At 53.4% G+C, this 9,592-nt stretch overlaps 1 protein-coding gene across 1 annotated transcript in view; it reads right to left on the minus strand.

Annotated features, from left to right (window-relative positions):
* Positions 1–8,519, minus strand: part of Alx4 (ALX homeobox 4) — a 36,281-nt gene extending 27,762 nt beyond the window's left edge. The window contains exon 1 of the mRNA XM_057781197.1: positions 8,090–8,519. Within this exon, the coding sequence (XP_057637180.1) occupies positions 8,090–8,519 (430 nt within the window). The remainder of the gene's footprint in view (positions 1–8,089) is intronic.
* Between the last annotated feature and the right edge of the window lie 1,073 nt (positions 8,520–9,592).

Consider the following 9,592-nt stretch of genomic DNA (forward strand, 5'->3'; position numbering starts at 1 on the left):
GAACTTGGACCAAGTCTTCTAAAACCTTCAGATTGATTGGAGGGGTTGTTACAGATGTGGGGACCTGTGCTGGAGGGGCGTGCACACGCTTGTCTTGACTGTCATGAGGCAGAGTCCCTTCTTAACATTTAAGGACTCACTGATTCCAGCTCGGTGCTCAGGTGTGAACTGGATATGGAGACGGCTGAATGGTGGGACCAGAGACAGTACCAGGAAGACTTCTGGACATCAGGGAGGTTCCCATATTCTGGGGGACCTCGAAGTCCCCTTTCCTACCCTAAAATGTGATCAGGGTCTGAAGCGGTATAGTGCTTGCCTCACGCATATGAGACCTGAGTTTGATCTCCAACGCAGCAATGATAATGAACACTTGACTCCTTATTAGAACTTTGATATCAGCAGCAATACTCCAGCTCCCTCCAAAAGCGAGTGATGGGTACGGCCAAGAACTCAGCAATCCAGGATCTATCTACACTTGAGTCACATGCCATGTTCACACACTCTCCTGCTCCCTTCCCTCTTAGTCAGCAAGTCCCAAATAGCCACATCCAACAAATGAAGTCACTAGTGACACTAGAGCGTAAGTGGGCACTGTGCTAAAGGTCATGGTTAATTTCACTGAAATGCCAGCACCTGCAGCAAGATCCCTTGCTCGGCATAGAGGGGGAGAAGAAAGTTGAGAAGGGTCTTCATACGCCTTATCTCCCTCGCCTTACTGGAGCAGGGAGCCCAGGTAGGGAGAGGTGGTGGCTTCTGACTAATTCTATATACAGGGGCAACTCTCCCCTTGAGTCTGTGAGCCAGTCCGAGGGAGGCTTTCCCAGTCCAGCACTGTGCCAGGGAAAAGGAACCGGAGGTTGCTTGTCTGCCTCTGGACCTGAAAGCAGAGGCAGGGTGCAGCACTTCTCAGGCCTCCCAGGGCCTGGCTCGGTGACAGACAGCTTGATGAGCCACAAGTGAGTGGAATCAGGCATCCTAGGCCCCGGTCTGTGAAACAGAACATCCAGCCAGTAGAGGACTGCCGTTTCTTCCAGCATAGGGCAGGACACCATAGGGATATCAAGACCGACTTAAGTCTGTGTTGCAGGACAATGGTTCCTGAGCATCATTAAGTCCCCCAAACTGGGTAGACAGTCATGTAAGAGAAGGAGAGGTGGGTCCTTTGCCTAGGGGTGCCCATGCAATGTGGTTTCTGTACCTCCATGCTAGAACAGCAGGTGACCCAAGCAGATTGTCTCCAGATCCTGCTGTCTCTCCACTCAATGGTAAGAGGAGTCCCTGCCCTCCCTACAACCTGTGTTAGTGGGGGCTTATCTCCTGGGGCCCTACTCATCTAATAAAGGTAGTTTGAAAACTACATCAGGATGGTGCCAGGAGAGCTTGCCATGCAGGCAAAATGGACATACCAGTCCCTGGAGATGGGGACAAAGGGGGGCAAGTCTCGCTGCACTGCAGGTGGGCTCATCTGGGACGCCAGGGCTCTGGAGACCTGCCACCTGGAGATTCTGCTAGTCTGTGAGTCAGCCTCAGGGAAGCTGCAGTAGGCAGCCAGAAGGGAGGTTTGAAGCCAGAAACATACAGCCGCTTAGCCTCCCTCAGGCACAGCCCTCTGAAGGCGAGGCTTGGTTGTGCAGAGCTACACAGTTACTCTTGCACACATAGGTTCCCATGCCGGGGTAAAGAAATGGTCCAGTCGTGTACATTTTTCATATAGAAGTGCACAAAAATTAATACACACAGTTATAGCCTGACTCACTGAGAAGGAGGAAGAGGACAGAGTAACTATGGGTGGGATGCATGCCAGCTCTCAGAGAGAGAGAGAGAGAGAGAGAGAGAGAGAGAGAGAGAGAGAGAGAGAGAACAGACAGATAGACAGAGACAGACTTTGGGGGGCGGTGAGAGCCAGAGAGCAAGCGCTACAAGTCCTGGCATACTTTCACAGATGCACCCAAACTTCTGAATAAAACACCGATTCTCCATTCGTCCTTACAGCCAAGCTCCCGGACGCACACCAGAAGGGATTAAGCTCCAGTCGCAGAAGGCCCACATTCTCTTGGTTCACCAAACCCTTATTGCTCTTGGTAGGAATTGGAAAGTATAGAGTCAGGGAATGCAAATGGGACATCAGACCGGGGAGACGCCGGAAACAATGCACCCTTGGCTTGAGTCTGGTACCCGGTGAGCACCAAGGAACAGTAGCTTACCTTTTCTCATATTTAAAGCGCCGTGAGGAGCCCCAACCTTTCATCCAGCCCCACCTTCTAGGACTGTCAGCGTGCTTCTAGGACTGAACTGCTCACCATTCTGCTTCCAGGGAAGACTTTTCTGCCCACTTATCTGGACCCCTCCCAGACCAAATCTGTGGGAGTGGGAAAGCAGAGGAGGGGACCCACTAGCACCCTCACAGACCCTCTCAGACAGGAGGTCAGGAGCGGAGGCGACCATGGAATAGAGACCTTGGAGATCAGTTTGCCCACGGACTCAAACCATCCGCGGACTAGTGGCTGGCTCTTCTGGATCGCGCTCTCGGTAGCGCAGGGTAGCCGGTACAGTCTTCTAGAAAGTGCAAGGGCTCCCAGTTCAGGACGAGAATTTCGCCGTCCCCCACCCCTAGAGTATCCGCTTTAAGAATTCCTTCCAACGAATTCAGGGTGTAAGTCAATGGTGAACCCGTGTTTAAGAGCTAAAAACCACCAGCTCAGCGCCCGGCTTCCTTCCCTGTTCCGAACGCGGCGCAGTAACAGGACCTTAGCTAGTTACCATGAGGTTGGTTCCTAAGCTCAAGTGCTGTAGTAAGGAAAGGTAGGTATCTTGGCAGGCAGTGATACCTCTCACCCTCATCTGGTGATTCCTCTTCTCCCGGAGTTTCCTGTGCGCCCGGCTGCCTCTCAAGTAGAACCTGAAGCTGAGGCTGGGCGGGTTGCTATATCACCCTGCTGCCACTCGCTCCTCGGAGCAACCTTTTGCAAATATCTGAACCCGGGTTCAACTTTTTCCCCCTCCCGCTCTTTTTCTTCCTTGGTGCTGGAGGTTGGGAGTGAGTTTGTGTATGATGAAGAAAAGAGTCTTAGGTTTTAGAATGTGCTGGGGACAGAGGGAAAGACTCTAACACGTTGGGGTACCTGAAGCACCGTCCTGAGGGCACAGGAGGCGTCTGAACCAGACTTAATTTTTACTAGCCTTTCTGGGGTTTCCCTGCCGCCCCAGGCTACTCCACACCTCTAAAAGATTAACTATCAGAATCACCTTTAATGGCGATGTGGGTGTCACTCATTCGCACAATTATACCAGAGAAGTGTGGTCCCTGGGGGTCATTGGTAACTGGTCTCAGAGAAGAAACGGTGGTTAAGGGGCTGAACTAGAGTGAGGGAGCCGGGTGCTTCTCCCAAGGAGTCTTGTTTGGAAGAAGGATCAACTTCCACTTGTCTACTGGCGCTGAGCTCGTGGCTTTTAGCGCTTAAACACGGGGTCACCATTGACTTACATCCTGAATTCGTTGAAAGGAATCGTCACCTAGCTGTAGCTTGAGTCCAAGCACTGGTGTGGTTTCCTGGTCTGATAACCATCCTTAACTCCTCAATGAGGGGACCACACAGTCTCAAACTATGCCTAGAGAGGCCTATAGTTGTCCCTGAATGTGGAAGTGGCACCCTGAAGCCGATGTTTGGCCACAAGACCGAGTGAGCAGCCACCATCCCACCCAAACCTGGAACCGCGCTTAAGTTCTCCGGCTTCCTGAGGGAAGACGCTTCGGGACAGAGGACGCTGGAGCACCAAGGCCCTAAGATCTCCTTTCCAGAATTTTCAATTTTTCCTAAGTACTTTCCTACTCACGCTACCTGTGTATTAGTGTGCTCTTGGCCACCGCGCCACCTCCGTGTACGCATTCCTGGCCGGCAAGCCGCTGGAAGCTTACGCAGTTAGCAGTTAGCTTTCTCGTCTTGTTCCTGCCTGCTGCCTCGGTACCCGGAGGTCCAAGGAGTCAGCAGACAAGCCCCAACCCTGGTCAAACGCACGTGGCGCCAACCTCTCCTCCCTCTCAGTAGTTACAGAAGTTTTTCAGCCACAGAAGCAACTCCACGCGCTCTCGAACTGAATCAAGACCTTCTCCATGAAAAGTCTGTCCATGTGCCGCTGGAAACCAAAGCGCTTCGGGATGTTAGCAAGATTTAATACGGGTATAATAATTTGTTTTCCTCCGCGTCCGGAACCTTAGCGGCAATTGAATGCTCTGAAGGCTCCAGGAGAGCCTGGGAGAGGTTCTAGGCTAAGCTGGTTTGTAGCCCTGTGTTAGGGTCAGGACTGAGCAAGCATCCAGGAGTTACAAGGTCATCCTTGTCATACTGCCCTCAGAAACAAGATGGGGTCCCCGGTACTTCGAATTCTTTCCTGAAATTTCCTTAATTCACAAAATTTTTTATTTTCCTCAAATTTTTTTCGTGCACATATTCAAGACACAGGACCATGACTTGAGCGAGTTTCTAACCATTTTCCCGACTTTTCCATGTAAGACTTTGAACCTCATTATGTGTAAATTAAAGAAAAATGTATGCCAAGTTGATTGATTTCAAAATAATATTAAACTTCTAATACAAGCTTTCTGACTCTCTGTTTAAGAACGTGTCTTTGGGGCTGGCTTGTTGGAGCAGACTGGGTGGGGGCTATGGAAATGAACAAAGTAAAAAAATTAAAAGCTATTTTTTCCCAACCTTTCCTCTAAAACTGGCAGGGGATCTTTGCCTTCGCTGAGGGATTTAATCCTCTCTGACTGGCCTGGGGACTACTTAAAGTTGCTCTGCCAGCCCCTTCAGTCCCCACTCTCCACTTTCTGGGGAGGAGGATTTACAAAAGATCCCGATTGATTCCTTGACTAAATTAAGTAAGAGTCACCTTGTGTGGATTGTGTCTATACTGGGGAGGGGGAGGCAGAGAAATACCTCCAGAGTTTAACATTTCGTCTAATTCAAAAAATCAGAACACGGCCGTCGGTGGCGCCACTCGGGCTCGAGCCAGGCCGGAGCGCCCTGAGACTTGGGCGCCGAGGGCGCTGCATTCCAGATGGGCTGTGGAGGTCCCAAATTGCTCTCAACGAAAACCTGCGTGCACCGAAACGAAAGCGAAAGAGGAGGTGGCAGGGCTGTTCCCAGCGGAGCCGCCGCACCCTCAGAGGTACCGGCAAGCTTGAGCGAAGGGTTTTTCCCAGCCCTGCACAGCAGCGGCGGGTCTCCACCCTGGCGACCAGCTCTCGCCCAGCCGCCCTGACCAAAAGACCGCAGTGAGCCTGGTGGGGTCTAGATCGCAGTGGGCGAGGGCTCCTTCAAGGGGCCCTTTCATAAAAACGCGAATGACCCAGGAGACAACAGAGTGACACTGAGCTTTGCCTTTTTTAGTAGAGATGAGGAAACTGAGGTCCGGACCCAGTAAGGACGCCTAAGCCACAGCGGAATCTTAATCTTCCTTTACCTCCAGTTCTAGAGTCTCAGAAGACTATGGCCTGCACTCTCTCAGCTCTGTGTTAGAGTAGCCTCCAGGCCTGCACTTTCCTCCCCAGGGACCTCAAGGTAACTTCGAGGCTGAAGTCGCGGAGGCTCCCCTCCACTCGGAACTGCTTTGAGGTCTGCACTCCTATAACCCGCAGAAGTTGCAAAGACTGATCGGTCTGGGCTTGAGGATCCAGTCACCAAGGCAAGGCCTATTCCTATACCCAAGTTCCTGAGAACATCTCAGTTTTTTTTTTTTCTTCTGGAGCCCCAACCTCTCATAACGGTGTTAGAGAATTTGTTTCCTGGTTTCTCAGCTCACTGGTAGATTAGAGCACCAACTCCACAGACCTTCTCCCCGTTACTTCCCGACCAGCTTGGCCCTTGTTTCTGCTTCCCAGTGCCTAGTGTCTACATCTTGGACTCAGTGTGCCTCATCCTATGTAGATCTGAAATCTCCTGGGAAAGAGAGGGGACAGGGACAGTGATTTGGCCTTCCTTGGTTGTTTCCTGGAGGGATCACCTCCATTTCAGGCAGAGATGCAGTGGTATCTTGGCAGGTTCCTGCTGTTCTTGCTCCCAGCCTGCCCTTTATGACTTTGTCCCAGCAAGGGCAGGAGCACGCCTTGTCCTCAGACTTGGGGGGACCCAGAAGCATGGAAATGAAGGGGATGGAAGTGTATAGGAGGAAGGCTGTGTGGGGGAGGGGGTCCAGCTTTTACGATCTCTCCTTAACTGCCCTGGTATCAAGGAGGAAATAGGAACTGAGTGGAGTTACTCACTCTGGGGTCACCCGGTGTGTTAGGGGCAGTTCCAGGTCAAATGGCAGCTCCTTTCCTTGGCCACAATGGCTAATGCTGGTGATATAGTGGCCAGTCAGTCCTGAAGATCCCCAGAGGGACAGGCAGAGGCCTAACCTCTTTCTTACCCTAGCCCCCGCCCCCCCCTTCAGGGCATCTTTCTCACCAGGAGACAGAGAGCAGTTTGACTCTTCTTGACTAGTACCTCAGCTTCCTCAGAGACTAGCCAATGGATGTATTTAAACTATGAAAACGCAGTGCAGTTGGGGAGAGATTAGCTGAGCCCCCTAGCTTTGAACAGTAGATGTTTGCAAGTGAGTCCCCGAGTCTGCCATCTGCTCTCACCTGGTAGTCACCGGTGACAGGGCCTGGCTTCTGGAGCTGGGCATGGAAGGAGCACCTGTGTCATTCCAGCCAGAAGAGGAGAGGAGAGGTGGCAGCCCTGGGGAAAGGCCACCAGCTCTTTCTAGATCTGCTTTGAGTCCCGTTCTGTCAGTTTGAGGGTTTGTAGCTTTTTTGAAGCCACATGAGTGGCATTTGGTGTGTGCCATGCTGGCCCATAAAGAAGTGTGTGTGTGTGTGTGTGTGTGTGTGTGTGTGTGTAGAATTCAAGTTTAGGTAAATGTCCACAGTACCCCAGAAGTTTGTTCCAGTTCTGTCTGTGATTGAGCTCAAAGTGAGGAAGTGTGTGTGCACACACATACTAAAATTTGTGCTATGTTCCTGAGATTATTCTGTTCATCAAGACCTCCGCGTGTCCTGCCTCTGTCCCCAGGCTTAGTGCTCTATATCCTACCTGGCAGCCAGAGTCATGGCTCTGTAAGAATCAGCCGGTCTCACTAGGGCCTAACCTAAAGACAAAGGCCTGCAAGAAGGTCCTTTCTCTCTTCTTTGCCTTTGGAGTTTCCTAACTCCGATGCTATAAAAAAAGGAGAAAGTTTAGGGGTTTGGGTGACTTTCTTTCCTAACTCACTTGACCAATGGTGGTGGAGCACCGAGGACCCAGGCCGTAACCCTGCAGCCACGTTCAAGGGGGCTTGGAGGTCATTCAGGCCTTCTCAATCAGGTGCCTTGTGGTCCCAAATTGGGACCCGGGTTCTTCCTTCTTTCCGCGGTCCTGTGCTGGTTGTATTTTAGAACTACTGTTTTCCCACCCAATGGGTCCTAAACCGTGCCCCTCCCCACATGCAGGCTACTTCTAGACATCTCAGACGGGCAGGCTGCAGTTCCCTAGGCGATCCGCTTTCTGGACCAGGACTCAGGTTTTCTGATGCACCAGGTAATCCGGACCCAGGCCCGCAAGAGCGTCGCAGGCGACACAGAGCCGCGGTTTCTAGCGAAGGCTTGGGGAGGACGGCGCTCAGGACTTCCCCGCGCGCTGGGCACCTGCGGCTTCTTACCTCCCGCGCAGTGCGCGGAGCCGGGAAGCCAGCGCCCAGCGACTCCGGAGCGGGGCGGCGCGCCGATTCGCAGCGAAAGAAACTTCTAGCAGCTTCTCGCCCGGAACCCGGACGAAGCATCCACTTCAAATCCGGCCCCGCGGGACAGAGTAAAGCGGGACATTAGGACGAACAGAGGAGAAACCCAGGAAGCGACTCCAGAGCGAGGGGAACAACTACAGCGCTGGAGCCCGGGCCGGGGCTGGAGATGTAGCGGAACGCAGAGACGCTCGAAGCGCCTGTTCCATCTGGGCTCGATCCAGGAGTTTCTCCAGCCTCCCAACAACCCAGCGGGTTTGGGGGGGGGGGGAAATAGCGAAATCTCGGACCTCAGGGTCCCCGCGCCCGATTCCCCCGCACGTGCACTCACCGTAGCAGGGGACCTGCAAGGCCGCGTTGTGACCACCACTGCCTTCCTGAAGCTTGAGGCTGCCGTCCGGGGGTGTTTTACAGGCGCCCCGCTGCAAGTAGAGATGCGCTGGGGGCGCGGGTGGAGCAGGCGGCGGCTGCGGGGTGGGTGGCTGCGGCTGGAACTTGTTAAAGGAGCCCCGCGCCCCGGCGCTGCTCTCCAGCGGTGCCGCCAGGTCCTGCTGCCCCGCGCCGTAGCGGGCCCGGCTCTTGGCGTCCCCAAATCCCTGTCCTTTGGCAGCGGCCGACAGAAAAGTTGTGCCGAACTTGTCGCCTCCTGGGAATCCCCTAAAAGGCGACGAACCATCCCGGCTCTGCGAAACCGGGCTGTAGTAGGAGTCCATGGCAGCGGCCGGCGACTCGCAGTAAGAGACACAAGTCTCAGCGTTCATGCCTGGCCTGCGCTGGCGACGGGCGGGGGCGCCGGCGAGGGCACGAGGACGCCACCGCGCGCCTTGGCTGGGAGTTGGGGAGGCGAGGAGGCTGTGGCAGTGCTCCGTGCCCGGCCTGCTGGCTGCTTCTCTCTCCCCCCCTCTCCTCTCTCTCTCTCTCTCTCTCTCTCTCTCTCTCTCTCTCTCTCTCTCTCTCTCTCTCTCTCTCTCTCTCTCTCTCTCTCTCGTCGCTCTCCTCTCTTTCTCTGCCCTCCTCTCTCTTTCTCCACCCCCACCTCGCTCTGCGCAGTTGGCCCAGAGAAAGAACCAAGAGCAGTAAAAAGATTCGGATGCTTCGGAAAGTTCTCCAGATCTCCCAAACCCTCTTAAGGTTTTGAAGCAGAAAAAAAGTGATTTTTTTTTCACTTGACTAGCTGCTTCCTGCTCCCCTCCTTCCTCTCCTTCTCTGCCAGAGCTCCTTCCTCCCTCCCCAGCCCCTCCTTTCCATTCACTAGAGATGCCACTCACTAGCTAGAGGCTATTCGACCTGGAGAAGCCTCGGGGGCCTTTGAATTTTAGGCTAGGGTGTGGGGAGGTTTAGCGACCCCCAGAGCACCTGAAGCTAGACTGAGAACTGACGCACGGTCTCAACCGTGCTAGAGCCTAGAGTAAGGAGAATCAAAATTTTATTGACAGGTTAAAAGAACTGTAAGAGATTTTGACTTTCTGAGTCAGAAGGAGCGCTGGCCTGGCAAATCTTTTGAATGCTTCTTGGTGAACTTGGCAGTGCAGCCAGGGCCCTGCCTGCCCACACCTTAGCCTAGGTTTTTAATCTGCCTCCCCATTCCAGATTGTTCCCAGTAATTCACACACAACAGATCTCATAGTGGTCAGGAGATTCCACTTTTTACGTCTTAACTATTTCCCTGCCCTGTAAGGGCTCCCTTCAGCTCTGGGCTTCAGTGCTGTGGGGTCTGTGTTTGCTCATTCACTTGAGGGATCCTAGACTGGCCTGGCTAGAGGCTCCCAGCCCTCCAGCCTCTTGCTGGATAGGGGTGTGGAGGCCGTCCTACAAAGCCAGGCCAAGAGTGGAC

The sequence above is a fragment of the Chionomys nivalis genome, chromosome 9 (genome assembly GCF_950005125.1).
Source record: "Chionomys nivalis chromosome 9, mChiNiv1.1, whole genome shotgun sequence".
Classification (NCBI taxonomy): domain Eukaryota; kingdom Metazoa; phylum Chordata; class Mammalia; order Rodentia; family Cricetidae; genus Chionomys; species Chionomys nivalis.